Genomic DNA, 15915 nt, shown 5'->3' on the forward strand with positions numbered 1-15915 from the left:
ATGTTTTGAATATAAAGGGAGATTGAGGTAGTTTAAATTTTATTTATGATATATTGTATGTCATAGTATATGTAGATTTTTGTCGTACAAAGGAACAACCAAGATTTGTAGCTGTTTTTTGACCTCTTTATACCTGAAGTAGATTAGAGTGAGAGTATATGCTGCAGTTTATTTTTTTAAGCATATCTCTCTTTGGATGCTTTCTTGTCCTATTTACAGTATTCTTTTAATCTCTCTTAGGAGTATTTTTTAAAAATAGGCCTGGGGCAGGATGAAAAGAAGAAGCCTGTGGTATAAAAAGAGATATTCATTCAGAATTATCCTTTGATGGTGATAATTATGATGCTAATAATGGAAAACATTTACATAATGCTTAAGATTTCCAGAGCTCTTCATAAATATCTTGTTTTGAAGATGTGTGAAACATTGACTGTAGGAAAGCTAAGAACATAAGTTTTCTTTTCTCTTTTTGTATAAATTAGTTTGAAGTTAAAATTTCAAACTATGATCCCTTACATAAAGCCCAGTGACAGTTACTTATAGGTCAAATGCCACTAACAAAAATCTGATGGAACTGTCTATTATAACTTATTGTACTTAAGATTGCTTGAAAATGGTTAACTAAGGACTGGGACTGGTAAATGTTCATCCTGAAAACCTTTTTTTGACTGTGTAATTTATTATATTAGAAGTTAACATGTAGATATTCCTAAAGTTTCCTGTAATAGATACTATCAGAAAAATAATAGAAACCTCTGTGTTTATTAGAAGGAATTAATACTATCAAAATAAGTGTCCAAAAGTTGAAACAGATCACTCACAGTAAAAATTTAAGTTGGAGACATATGATCAGAATGTAGTTGAGGTGACTAGAGATTACACTGGTTTTAGGATTGTTCCAAAATAATTACATTTTTTAAACTGCTTACAAATATATTTTTTTCCCATATTACAGAATGTTTTTGTTCTGCCAACAAGACATTTCCATTCCCATATTTCATCTCTTCTCCTTACTTCTCTACTACCTTTCTGAAAACAGGCCTGAACCGAGAAGTTATAGCAGATGACTTACCTCATCCTTTTGGCTTGACTCAGTACCAGGATTACATTTACTGGACAGACTGGAGCCGACGTAGCATTGAACGTGCCAATAAAACCAGTGGCCAAAACCGAACTATCATACAGGGCCATTTGGATTATGTGATGGACATCCTAGTCTTTCACTCCTCTCGCCAGGCAGGATGGAATGAATGTGCTTCCAGCAATGGGCACTGCTCCCACCTCTGCTTGGCTGTGCCAGTCGGTGGTTTTGTGTGCGGATGTCCAGCCCACTACTCACTGAATAGTGACAACAGGACTTGCAGTGGTAAGCTGTAATTCTCTATGAACAAGTTAGAACTTGAGGAAAAAGCAGAGTTTGGGAATATTTATGCCCATTCTTTCAGGAGTCAAAAATGTGACAGACCAAAGGTGCACGTTTACTGGAAAAAGAGAGGGTTAATGAAAAAATAATTTTTTAAAATTTTTATTTGAGGCAATGGGGTTAAGTGACTTGCCCAAGGTCACACAGCTAGGTAATTACGACGTGTCTGATGCTGAATTTGAACTCAAGTCCTCCCAACTCCAGGGCCAGTGTTGTATCTACTTCACCACCTAGCTGCCCCAAAAGTGACTTTTTTTCTTAACAGTTTTCTTGGTGATATTAATATATATGATGATGTGATGAAATATTAACCCTTTTCAGTTTGTGTTTAAATAATTAAAATGTGTTAGACCCCAAATAAGACAAAGTAAATAGAGCCAATTTTCATTTTTCTCCAAATAGAAATGGAAAGTGACGGATAATACAAAATCAGTAGTCAAATGACAGATTTTTCTGTCTAACCTTAAAAAGTCATGCACATAGATTGCCTTTACACTTTCTCATGCAGTTTACATTGGGAGTAATCATGACCCATTGGTTACAGAAAGAAGTAGATATTGAATGGGAGGAAGTTATAATAGATAAAATTAGTTCTTTGGAACTATTTCAATATTTTCCTATGAAATAATCCAATGACTAAGGTATTTTTAGCCATAAAAGAAGTAGACATTTCCCCTCTTATTACAGTGGGACAGTACAACAGAAAATCCAAAAGAAGAATGCATTTTTTCATTTTCTTTGGCTAGCACTGACTTGAGTAATAAGATAGAAATTACCTGTTTATTCTGTAGGTAGATGTAGACCTACTGTAGGGTTCATAGAATTTCAGAGAAGGAATGGACTTCACAGATCATGTCGTCCAGGCCAAACATAAAACCAGGATCCCCTCTATAATTTTTCCAAATAAGTGATTGCCTAGCTTTTGCTTGGAAAACTCTGATGAGGGTGAACCTATTGCTTCCTGAAGCACTTGTGCCATTTGGATAGCTCAGACCCAAATCTGTGTCTTAGCAAGCATTCATACCTACTTTTCCATTCATGGACATGTCTGTCCTATTTGCCTGTTTTTCTGATTCTATCCCTTTAGGCCAAAGGCAGTTAAGACTAATCACTCATCCAAAAGTTCAAGTACTTGAAAATAGCTTGAAAACAAGGAGACTTGAGGTGGGGGTGGTCAGATGGGACTGGGGCGAAAACGGACTGGGGCGAAAACATTTTCATGAAGACTCAAGAAAGATGAGGAAGAAGATCAGTGTTACTGAGTCATCAAGAAGAATGATTATTGAGAAAAAGCCATTAGAGTTGGCGACTGATAATTTTGAAGAGAGTAGTTTCAGTTGAATGTTGAAATCAGAAGCCAGATTGATGTGGGGGAAGGGGAGGAGGAATATAGGTGACTTTCTTAAGTTTAGCCACAAAGGGAATAAAGACATAAGAGAAGCCCTTGCAAAAATAGTAACATCAAATGAGAAATTTTTGAGCCTACTGGAAACATGAGCACATTTGGAGGCAGCAGAGAAGGAGCTAGTAGGGGAAAAGGATGTTGTTGAAGATGAGAAAGAAGGAAGAATAGTGGAGGCAATTTCCTTGAGAAATTGAGGGAGTGCATCAAGGGTGAATGAAGTGAACTTGACTTTGGGAAAGAAGAAGGGACACTTCTTTGAAATGAGTGAAGGTGGGGATCCTGGGTAAATATTTGAGGGGAATGAGATGAAGAAATAAGAAGGAAGCCTTTTGGTAAAAAAAAAAAAAAATCTTAGTTTTTTTTCAGTTAGGGTGAGGTGATGTCTTCAGCTCAGTGATTGGGAGAAGGGGGTACCATGGGAAGCTTGAAGGGGAAAGGAACTTTGGAATGACTGTGGAAAATGAAATAGGATCAATTATGAAGAATAGTATTTGCCTTGTTGCAGTGTGATCCTAGTTGAAATTAGGTAACAAGTTTGTCATGAGCTTAGTCAGCAATGTTTTTTTCTTATATAAATATTTTATTTATTTTCCAATTATATACAGTAGTAATTTCTACCTATCTTTTTTTGAATCTTATACTTTTTCCCCACCCCTCCCCCTCACAGAAGTCAATCTGATCATCTTTACATTGTTTCCATGTTATGCATTGATCAAAATTGAACGTATTGAGAAAAAACATATCCTTGAGGAAAACATAAAATATAAGAGATAGCAAAATTATGCAGTATATAAATAAGCCAGCTTTTTTTTTAATTGATGGTAATAATCTTTGGTCTTTGTTTAAACTCTACAGTTCTTTCTCTGGATACAGATGGTATTCTCTGTCACAGATACCCCAAAATTGTCCTTGTTTATTGCACTGATGAAATGAGCAAGTCCCTTAAGGTTGATCATCACTCCCATGTTGCTGTTAGGGTGTATAATGTTCTTCTCATCTCGTTCATCATCAGTTCATGCAAGTCTTTCTAGGCTTCTGAAATCCCACCCTTCCTGGATTCTAATAGAAAAATAGTGTTCTGTAACATACATATTCCACAGTTTGTTCAGCCATTCTCCAATTGATGTACATCCCATTGATTTCCAATTTTTTGCCACCACAAACAGAACTGCTCTGAATATTTTCGTTCAAGTGATGCTTTTACCCTTTTTCATGATCTCTTCAAGGTATAGACCTAGTCGTGGTATTGCTGAATCAAAGGATTTGCACAGTTTTATTGCCCTTTGGGCATCATTCCAAATTGCTCTCCAGAAAGGGTGAATCAGTTCACAGCTCCACCAACAAAGTCAGCATTGTTTTATGATTTCTCCCAGCTCTATTCAGCCATATAAAGATAGAAGTAAAGGAGGCAATGGTGGGAGTAATTCAGCTTTGGGGTTTGACAAAGTATGATTTTGGAAAGAAGATGAGGGCAAGCCATTTGAGGGTAGAGAATATGGAATTGAATTGATTTACCAAGTAGCAGAGATGGGGAAGGTAAGAAGGTATTATCTTTTTCAATTTAGCCCATTTTGGGCATCTGAAGTGATGCAGTGGATAGAGCACCAGTCCTGGAGTTAGGAGGACCTGGTTCAAATCCAGCCTCAGACACTTAATAATTACTTAGCTGTGTGACCTTGGGCAAGTCACTTAATCCCATTGCCTTTCAAATACTAAAAAAAAAAATTTAGCCCATTTTCCTGCTATCTCTAGAGCTATTTAAATCTTAACTCTGATATCCAATGTTTTAGATTTTTTTCCTAGTTTTGTTACCTACAGGTCTGATAAGTATGCCATTCAGTGCCTTCTAGTAATTGATTGAAAAAATATATGTATATGAATATGTAAATACTGATACTAATCTAGAGCCCTCTCATAGACCTCAACTCATTAAAGATTAATTTTTTAATCAAACTAAAATTTTTTATTTGTTTTTCCAGCAATATGCAATAGTAATTTTCACCAGTGATTTTTTTTTGCAAGGTTTTGAGTTACATATTTTTCTCTCTTTGCTCCTTTCCCTCCCTCCCCTCCCCTATTGACAGAAAGTAGTCTAATGTAGACTCTATGTGTGTAATTATGTAGAATCAAATTCAAACAGAAGGGAAAAAAACTTTAGAAAAAGTGGCATAATATGTAAGGCAACTTTTAAAAATTGAAGATAGTAAGCTTTGGTCTGCATTTAAACTCCACAGTTCCCTCTCTGGATATGGATGGTATTTTTCATCACAAGTCTTTTACAATTTTACTGCTGAAATGAACAAATCCATCATAGTTGATTATTAACCAATGTTGGTATTGTGTATAATTTTTTCTGGTTCTTCTCATTTCACTCAGCATTAATTCATGCAAGTCTTTCCAGACTTTTTTGAGTTTTAGAGAACAATAGTATTCCATCACATTCATATACTACAATTTGTTCAGCCATTCCCCAATTGATGGACATCCCCTCAATTCCAATTCTTTGACATCTCAGAAAGAGCTGCTATGAATATTTTTGTACATGTAAGGTTTTTTTTACTGTTTATCATGATCTTCTTGGGATACAGACCCAGTAGTGATATTGTTGGATCAAAGGGTAGGCACAGTTTTATTGCTGTTTGGGATTAATTCCAAATTGCTCTCCAGAAAGGTTGAATCAGTTCACCACTCCATCATCAATGCATTAGCATCCTAGAATTTCCACATCACTTCCAACATTGATCATTTTCCTTTTTAGTCATGTTGGCCAATCTATAGATGTGAAGTGATACTTTAGAGTTGTTTTAATTTGTTTCCCTAATCAATAATGGTTTAGAGCAATTTTTTCATGACTATAGATAACTTTAATTTATTCATCTGAGAATTGTATTTCCATATCCTTTGACCATTTATCAATTGGGGAATGTCTTGTTTTCTTAAAAATTTGACCTAGTTCTCTATATATTTTATCTTTACATAACTATGGTATTATTTGACCTGCATCTCTCCCTCTCAGGGGCCGCCATTTCCAATTGTCCTGGTCTATATCTTACTATTAGACCCAGATAGCTCTGGATGAGTGAGACTGGTAACTTTGAACAACCCTTCCTCACTTAAATCCAATTCACTTTCTTTTTTTTAATTGTTTTTGTAATTTTACAATTTTCCCCCCAATCTCACTTCCCCCCACACATACACACCTCACAGAAGGAAGTCTGATAGTCTTTACATTGTTTACATGCTATATATTGACCAAAATTGAATGTGTTGAGAGAGAAATCATATCTTTAAGGAGAAAAGAAAATATAAGATAACAAAATTACATAATAAGGTAACTTTTTTTTAATTAAAGGTAGTAATCTTTGGTCTTTGTTTAAACTCCTCAGTTTTTTCTTTAGATACCGACAGTATTCTCCATTACAGATACCTTAAAATTGTCCCTTATTGTTGCACTGATGAAATGAGCAAGTCCATTAAGATTGACCATCAAGGGGCAGCTAGGTAGCGCATTGGATAGAGCACTGGCCCTAGAATCAGGAAAGCCTGAGGTCAAATCTGGCCTCAGACATTTAATAATTGCCTGTGTGACCTTGGGCAAGTCACTTAACCCCATTGTCTTATAAAAATTTTTAAAAAAAGATAGATCATCAACCCCATGTTGCTGTTATGGTGTACAATGTTCTGGTTCTTCTCATCTCTCTCAGCATCAGTTCATGCAGATCTTTCCAGGCTTCCCTGAATTCCCATCCCTCCTGGTTTCTAATAGAACAATAGTGTTCCATAACATACATATACCACAATTTGTTCAGCCATTCCCCAATTGATGGACATTCACTCCATTTCCAATTCTTTGCCGCCACAAACAGGGCTGCTATGAATATTTTTGTACAAGTGATGTTTTTACCCTTTTTCATCATTTCTTCAGGGTATAGACCCAGTAGTGGTATTGCTGGAACAAAGAGTATGCACATTTTTATTGTCCTTTGGGTGTAATTCCAAATTGCTCTCCAGAAAGGTTGGATGAGTTCACAGCTCCACCAACAATGTATGTGTCCCAGATTTCCCACATCCCTTCCAACATTGATCATTGTCCTTTCTGGTCATACTGGCCAGTCTGAGAGGTGTGAGGTGGTACCTCAGAGATGTTTTAATTTGTATTTCTCTAATAAGTAGTGATTTAGAGCAATTTTTCATACGACTATGGGTCACTTTGATTCCCTCGTCTGTAAATTGCCTTTGCATATCCTTTAACCATTTGTCAATTGGGGAATGGCTTGTCTTTTTTAAAAATTTGACTCAGTTCTCTGCATATTTCAGAAATGAGTCCTTTGTCAGAAATACTAGTTGTAAAAATTGTTTTCCAATTTACTACATTTCTTTTGATCTTGGTCATAGTGGTTTTGTTTGTGGAAAAGCTTTTTTGAAGTCTAAATAAACTGTTTTTCTAATATTCCCCTGATCTACCTATCTTGTATTCTATCAATAAAGAAAATGAGATTCTTCTGGTATGATATATTCTTGTCTAAATTTAAGCAATTACTGCTTCCTTTGAAGATATTCCCACAGATCATTTTTTTTAATGTTCTAGAATTTTGTCAGGAATTGAACTCAGGAATCTTGGCCTGAGTTTGGTAGAATTTTATACTCTCTCTTTCTCTTTATACCCTTCTTTTTTGAGTAGGGTTTGGGGATGGGAGTGGGGCAAGGAAGGTGAAAATTGGGGATCATTTACTCCAATCTAGTCCTGTGGTATTTTTCCATCCTTCATGATCTTTTGAATATCATTGAATGGTTTTTCTTCCAGTTCTTTCATTAACATGATTTGTGTGAGACTGATGACTTATTAGTGATTTAGGGCAGATGGCTGTTCCTGTGCTGCGGGGGTCCAGTCTCCACAGGGTCCTTGGAACCTGACAGGAGGGATAGAGTTGGCGAAATGAGTTGAGTCAACAAGTGAGTAAAGGCAGGAGCAGGTTGACTGACTGTCAGCTGCTTAGATTTATTTTTATAGTCTAAAAATCATGAAACAAGCAAACTAAAATAATTTCCTTGGTTACAAAAGTATACAATTTTCATCATTAATCATATAGTTCATACAAGTTTGATCATGTAGTGGTTTACAAGTGTGATTATCAATCACGTAGTTAATTTTCTTGTCCCTGCTCAGACCGTGTTTACCTCAACCTGCCTGTTGCCTAGTTTGTTGCTGCTTAGTAAAGTTATTAATTAAACAGAACTTTCCTTATAATAATCTTTGATATAATTTGTTTAATGGAATGCTTCTATGTTTTTGTACCGCATATGTAATGTTTTTCGATATGCTCCCTTGACAACCTATAGTGAGGGTAGTTATGTTTGTCCACCTGTCTGTTGACTCCTTCAGTAACTAATTTTCCTTTCAGCCCTTGTTGGTAGACGCTACGGTTTCTATGACTTTTTATTCTTTTCCCAATAAACTAAGGCTGTTAGAGTTCACATATTGGTAACCTATACAAACTATTCTCTCACCATCTTTTTCATATATTCCTGTGTATGGTAAGGGGGGCAAAACTGTTAATTTCCCTGGAATTCTATCTGACCCATCTTGTGTCTGGTTCCCTGTATATATTCTGACATCTCTCTCCCTGGAACTCCCAGTGTTGTATCTTCCAAAGATTTCATAATGTTGAAGCCTTTTGTATGTCTCAGAGAGAGGCAGTCCTGTTAAATTTGGACAGAGTTCATAATCTGTTTTATTCAAGGAATTTCTCTGAAATCCTTCCTTTATAGTCATTCCACTATTAGGATGAGTAAGTTTTGCAATCAATAATAGACCTATAAATATGGGTATACATGGAATCTCTATATAATATATTGAAGAAGGAAATGTTGTTCCATCAGGCAGTGTGACTACCCTGAGTCTTCTTGCCGCGACTGTGTCAAACAGCTTAGAGACCCTGGCTTCCAACATTGTGCTTTGCTAATTTTTGTTAATTTCATGTTTTGATTCCCTATTGATCATTTTTATTTTGTTCTTTATATTCAAAGAACAGAATTGGAAGTATAGATCTGAGATTCATTTGCACATAAAATAAAAACTGAATTCATGGGAGCCAATAATGTCACTTGAACGCAAGTATATAGAGAAAAAGTCAAGGACAGAGTTCTGGGGAATGGTCACAATTAAAGGTTAGGATATAGAGAGTTAATCATCAAAAGAGACTTAGAATGAGCAATCATTCAGGTAGGAGAGTAACCAAGGCAACATTGTCCATAAAAACCCATAGGAGAAGAATTTCCAGGAACAATGGGTATTCAGTGTTGTCATTCTGCAGAGATATTGAGAAGAGTAAGGATTGATAAACTTGTTTAGATTGATTTTTATCTCTGATCTATGAATTTGGGGCACATACTTTAAGCTCTATTGTGTCTGCTTTTCATCTCTTAAGTGAAGGAGTTGGGAAATTAAGTGATCTCTGTAGTGCTTCTAAAAATGCTTTTAATCTTTGATTTAGTGGAAAGTTGGAAGTCAAAAAAGGAAGAAATAGATTCATATCTAAGTTTAAATTGTACCTTAAATAATTACTAGTCATATGATAATGGACAAATTCACACAGAATCTGAGTTTCCTCATTTGTAGAAGGCTTAAAATAATATTTGCTTTCCTTACGGTAGTATAAAACTAGATCTGAAAGGGAGGTTGGAAGCCATATATTGGACACTCCTTTTAGAGATGAAAAAATAGGTCCAGGGAGGTATGTGCCTTGCCGAAGTTCACTTCAGGTAGTAAGCAGCAACGAAGAGACCTGGGTTCAGGATCTCTGCCCCAGAGTCAGTGCAGAATAAAGTACTTCATAAACCTTAAAGTATTATATAACTCTGAATAAAAAAATAACACCAGCATTAATGTTGCTATAGCTACATCTGTAATATTCCCAGTTATTAGGGACTTAAGATATTGTCAAGTTGAATCCACTCCTGTTAGAGAAGGAATCTGAAATTGTAACATGTCTAAAGTGACATAAGTAGGATGGTTGATCTCAGATCCTCTAACTCACATTCAGCATTTTTTCTACCTTATCACACTTGCTCTTCCCATTTAGATTATCTATTCTTTCCTCTTGCACCAATTTACAAATGAAACTGAAGTGAAATTGGAAGTTTTTAGCACTATCATAGAATTTCTTAATAAGTTTCTTACTGAGGCTTCAAAATACATAGTCTGAAAAAAAAAGGAAATTTATCCCACTACTCATGAAAACTTAATGAAGATAAGATGTGGCTTTCAAAAGATTGTGTGCATTAAAACTTAGTCATTTGCAAAAAGGAATTTACATTGTATTTCTCCTATTGTATCTCATTTTTTTCTTTTTTAGTTTTTTTGTTTTTTGTTTTTAGTTTTTTGCAAGGCAAATGGGGTTAAGTGGCTTGCCCAAGGCCACACAGCTAGGTAATTATTATGTGTCTGAGGCCAGATTTGAACTCAGGTACTCCTGACTCCAGGACTGGTGCTCTATCCACTGCACCACCTAGCCGCCCCCATTCTTTTCAATGTTTCTCATAGTGCTTTGTGCATAATTGAATCTTACTCTCAGAATTAGTGTGAGTATCAAATGAATAATAATTGTAACACTCCTAGTATCATTCCTGACACATTGTAATTGTTATATAAATGTTAAAAATAAATATTGATGTAATTTCTTGGTAGAAAAATTGCAGTTGTTGCCCCAAAAGACTAGAGTGCTTCTTCTAAAACTTTCAGAATATTTAATAGTCCTGCCTGTCACTGAGTGTTTCCTCATTTGAAGACCTTCATTTCAAAATCCTTAGAATTTTAAGTGTCAGGGTTGTGTCCTTTGAATTCATTTTAGACTTCTTTACTTTGACTTGTGCAAAAAATAGTGCTGTTGGCGAAGACTTATTTCATATTTTTCAAGATCTTCTAAAAATGAAATGGGAAACTTGTCTTTTGCTACAGTCTAATCTAGTCATTGATCTTAACTGCATAGTGTGTGATTTTTTTAAATCACCAAAAGAAATTGTCAGTGTTTATTGTTCTATTAGAAACCAGGAGGGACGGGATTTCAGGGAAGCCTGGAGGGATTTGCAAGAACTGATGCTGAGTGAGATGAGCAGAACCAGAAAAACATTGTAGACCCTAACAGCAACATGGGAGTGATGTTCAACCTTGAAGGACTTGCTCATTCCATCAGTGCAACAATCAGAAACAATTTTGGGCTGTGTGCAAAGGAGAGTGCCATCTGTATCCAGATAAGGAGCTGTGGAGTTTGAACAAAGTGCAAGAACTATTCCCTTTAATTTAGAAAAAAAACCATATCTTATTGTCTGATCTTGTTACCTCTTAGACTTCTCTTCTTTAAGGATATGATTTCTCTCTCATCACACCCAATTTGGATCAAGGTACAACATGGAAACAAAGTAAAGACTGGCAGAGTGCTTTCCGTGGGGCGGGGGGGGGAAGCAAGATTGGGGGGGGAATTGTAAAACTCAAATATTTTTACTAAAAATAAATTTTAAAAAAAAGAAATTGTCAGTGTATAGTGAGCACTAAATAAAGGAAAAACTGGTTCTATTAAAATGAAGAATTCTGTGAAGATTCAGATAAACTAAAGGTATATAGAAGCTGAAGGAAAAAGTAGTATAGTTAAAAGTCAGTGTAAGCAAATTTTTTGTCTTGCCTTTTCAGTATTGAGGTCAGAGAGAACCTGAACATTGACTTGTATTCTTAGGAACATTCACTTCAGTCTGGATAAAAAAATTGAGAAATGCAGGGAAATCAATGTGCTATGCTTGAGAACACAAAATTTGTTAGTAGCAGAGTATAACCTTGAACTTTGATGGGATAACATGTGTTTTCTTCAATTTGATTTAAACACATATTTTAAAAGTGCTGCTTTGTACTAGTAAGTGGAACCACAGGGATGAAAAATAACTTTTTCTCAAAGCACAGTCTAGTAGGAGATAAGAGTCACACAAGTTACCATTACATGAACATAATTGTGATAAGGGAATATTGATTTCAATGCCAAATACATTTGATTGCACCTGTGGGAGTCCAGAAAAAAAGGTGAAGAGCTAAAAAAAAAAAAAGGATTATATCCATATCTTGCAGGATTTCGTTATATTTCTCCATATGCTAGATTCCTTCTAAAGAATAGACACTCAAAATAACTAAGCTTGGCATCAGACATTGCTATTGGGGAGACAAAAATATTAGACTGATTAGAAGCAGAATTCATTTATTTGGTTTTCGTTTTTGTTTTTGTTTTAATTTTTTTTTATAATATGGAATTAAATAACTTGCCTTAGTTTATGGCAAAACCAGAAGTAGAACTTAAGTCTCCTTACTCTGATTTTGATCTTCTCTATACTTTTTGCCACATATTGACCTACCACCATCCACTTAAAATGATCTTGGATCTCATAAAGCTGTCAAAAATGAGTAATTTTTTTATCAGGTCCTTTTGAAGTCTTGACCACTCTAAGCATTAGCTTAGTCCATACTTTGTCTTATGCCTCAACTTTTGCCTCCCCTCCTAGTACATATATAATGAAAAAAAATCCCCAAATTTACTGTATTGCTTCCCTATTTCCCCTTCTTCCATGTCCTAGAATGGGTCAAAGTTTATATGATAAACATTTCTAATAGTATTCACATTGACCTGATTGTTCTAGTGGAATATTATAGAGTTCTTTTTTTTTTTTTTTTTTAATTTTTTTCTTTAAGCTCCTACTACTTTCCTACTCTTCAGTCAGAAGAATGCCATCAACCGCATGGTGATTGATGAGCAACAGAGTCCTGATATAATCCTCCCTATCCACAGTCTACGGAATGTCCGAGCCATTGACTATGATCCTTTGGACAAACAACTTTATTGGATTGACTCTCGACAAAATATGATCCGAAAAGCACAGGAAGATGGTAGCCAGGTAATTGAAGAACTTGGCACAAAATTAATAGCCTCCTAAAAGAGTTTCATCCTTTAACCAGATTCATCCTCACCATCTTGTGCACTAAAATGACTCTTATTATCTCCTCTCTTCTCTCTCTCTCTCTCTCTCTCTCTCTCTCTCTCTCTCTTTTCTTTCCCTCATATAAATGTGTACACATATACATGCATATATGTTTATTTCTCTATAGTTTTTTTAATTCTTGACCCAGAGGACAAGAAAGTTTCAACTAAAATTGTTAAAAACGAAAGTAATTAATAAAGTCCTGAGATCTTGAAAGGTTTTGACAAATGTTTGTTGATTATAGTATTATGGGGAAAATGTGAACAATTAGGAATGTCACATTTATGCTTTATAAGGTTAGACTTAAGTTTAGATTACTGGCCAATATTATAGTTCAGTTATTGATGCTAACTTCATGGAGTTTAGTTGTATGTATTAGATATGTATTATCTATTCACTTAGAGATTACTCTTACTGGGAGCAGTGTTCTGATGGAGTTGAGCAAAGTTCTTATGGAACTAATGCAAAGAACTGGAAAGTAGATTGTGTTTGGGGCTGAATAAGTTAGGACTGAGGTCTTTGAAACTTGAAGTTAGGTCTTTTGGCAAAGGGCTAGTAGGGTGATAAGTAACTATTAAAACTTGTAGCAGTGTTACACCATCCCCAAGGTTGTATTTCTACAGATAAGGGGTTATATTTATATAAATGAGTTCTGTGAAGGAGCACTTCAACCCACTAGCAAGGACTGAAGTGAGATTCATTCATTCAGGAAACTCTGTACTGCTCAGTTTTATAAATAATGCAGTTTTGTGACACTAAATTTTGAATACATTCATTTTATAGTCCTGGGTTAGAACTGACAAATGGCAAAAATGCATATGGAGAGTTACTTTTTGGAATACCCCTAGCTCTTCCCAAGCTATGCTGCTAAGGGCAAATGATACCTTATTACTATATTCTTAATCCTTTATTGTAGCCAATAGGGACTATTTGGAATTCCTTGAATTGAGCAATTTAGTATATTGGTCATTGAAAGAATTAGTTCTTTCTTGGGTTCAGCTTTTCATGTAGTTGCAAGTTATTGGATGAATCTTCCCCAGTGTTGTCTAATTTTCAATTTTATATCCTTTGTGTATAAATCTTTTACCCTTCCTTCCAAAGGGTCTTACTGTGGTTGTGAGCTCAGTTCCCAATCAGAATCTGGACATGCAGCCTTATGACCTCAGCATTGACATTTATAGCCGTTACATCTACTGGACTTGTGAGGCCACTAATGTCATTAATGTCACAAGACTGGACGGAAGACCTGTTGGAGTGGTACTTAAAGGAGAGCAAGACCGACCTCGAGCCATCATGGTAAACCCAGAGAAAGGGTAAGTTATGTAAATGGCATATTGGAAATTCAGTGGGAATATTCTCAAGTCATTTTCAAAAGAGAACCAAGGGAGTATGGCAGTTTTTGAAATAGGTAAATTGTAAAAGGTTGTACACTTTTTAAAAATACTGAAATTTGGTAAATGGGGGGGGGGAGTTTAGACATGTGTCCTAATTCTTGCTACCACAATCCTGTGAGGGGGTGGGGATGGAGGGGAGGGATTTACCACAATACAGTTTTATGTGTGTTTAAAATCTTAATAATCATGCCATATATCAGTATTCAGTAAAATTCAATTTAGAATCTGTTAAGAATATGTGATGTTCAGCTAGAAACTGGGTCAAAGTTAACTTTGATCTATGAAAAATAAGTTTTCCAAGCAAGGGAATCCTGTAACCACAAAGAAATGTTATCTTATTTAAGAGAAAATTTAATTGTTTTTTCAAAATTTTAAACTTAAATAAAATTTTTTAGGTTATTGTAAAGTTGCTTTTGTTACTATAAAGCTATTCTGCTTGTACCTTCTTTTGAACCTTCCATCTGCCTTTTGACAAATAAGTATTGTTAAATAAAACAAATCCACATAATGATTATTTCCAAAAATCATATACCTCTATAGCTTGTGTATATCCCCTTTGTCAGGAAGTGGGTAATATGCCTCATCCTTGGGAGACCCAGTTGATCATTGCATTGATCAGAGGTCTTAAGTCTTTCATAGGTATATTTCTTTAGAATCTCATTGATCTTATAGAAATTGTTTTTCTGATTCTCATTTCACTCTTCATTCTTCATCATTCTTGAAATCCTGAATCCTTTGAAAACAATAATATTCTAATACATTTATATACCACCATTTGTTCAGTGATTCCTCAGTTGTCTATCTGGCAAGCTTAAAGTATCCTCTTAAATTCTAATTATTTTCTTCTCTTTTCCCTCTCTTGTTATCCCTCTTTGAAGAAGTTTATTTTGTTTGTAACTTTCTTCTTTTGTGTTCCCTCTACCTACTCCCCCATTTCCTCTTGTTCTCCTGTTGAGTTCAGTGTTTTTCTACACTGAGTTGAGTGTGCTTATTTGGATGTGTGGATGTTCAGTCCTCCTTTGCCATTTCACATAGGAATGAGGTTCATCTTGATGCTGTCTCCTACCTTGTCTTCAATATTTGTATATTCTTTTCATATATATCTTTGCATTCTAAGTACTTAGCTTCATTTCCTTCTTCTTCCTTTCCATGATAATCCATTCCTTTTATCCTCCCTTCTCTCTCTCTCTCCCATTTTTAAATCCTCATAATAGAATCAGTTCACCCCAGTACCTCTTTAAAGGTTAAATTGTTTATTCATTGCCCAGTGAAGACATTAAGATACTGAAGGGACATTTTTTTCTTTTTCCTCTATTAAAATAATTGTCACTGGGGCAGCTAGGTGGTGCAGTGGATAGAGCACTGGTCCTGGAGCCAGGAGGACCTGAGTTCAAATCAGCCTCAGACACTTAATAATTACCTAGCTGTGTGACCTTGGGCAAGTCACTTAACTCCCATTGCCTTGCAAAAACAAACAAAAAAATTGTCATTGCATCATTATATCATACTTTGCAATTCTCAAAAGAGATGTTCCTTTCCAGGTTTCTTTGTATTCTCATGTTTCTATTTTAGAGTTTCTGTTCAGAAATGCTTGTAAGCCTTTTGTTTCTTTCAGGTCCTTTTTTTCCCCATAAGATCATATCAGCTTTTCATGATGATGAATTCTTGGTTTTAAACCT

At 35.3% G+C, this 15915-nt stretch overlaps 2 protein-coding genes across 3 annotated transcripts in view; both read left to right on the plus strand.

The window, feature by feature from the left end:
* The window catches only part of LOC141493357 (low-density lipoprotein receptor-related protein 6-like), a 108136-nt gene extending 93928 nt beyond the window's left edge, over positions 1 to 14208 (plus strand). The window contains exons 12-14 of the mRNA XM_074194576.1: positions 1040 to 1366; positions 12556 to 12758; positions 13944 to 14208. Coding sequence (XP_074050677.1) covers positions 1040 to 1366; positions 12556 to 12758; positions 13944 to 14159 — 746 coding nt within the window. The 3' untranslated portion in view covers positions 14160 to 14208. The remainder of the gene's footprint in view (positions 1 to 1039; positions 1367 to 12555; positions 12759 to 13943) is intronic.
* The window catches only part of LOC141493356 (low-density lipoprotein receptor-related protein 6), a 140206-nt gene that overhangs the window by 34676 nt on the left and 89615 nt on the right, over positions 1 to 15915 (plus strand). The gene's annotated exons all lie outside the window — the stretch shown is intronic.

This window comes from Macrotis lagotis, chromosome 7 (genome assembly GCF_037893015.1).
Source record: "Macrotis lagotis isolate mMagLag1 chromosome 7, bilby.v1.9.chrom.fasta, whole genome shotgun sequence".
Lineage (NCBI taxonomy): Eukaryota > Metazoa > Chordata > Mammalia > Peramelemorphia > Peramelidae > Macrotis > Macrotis lagotis.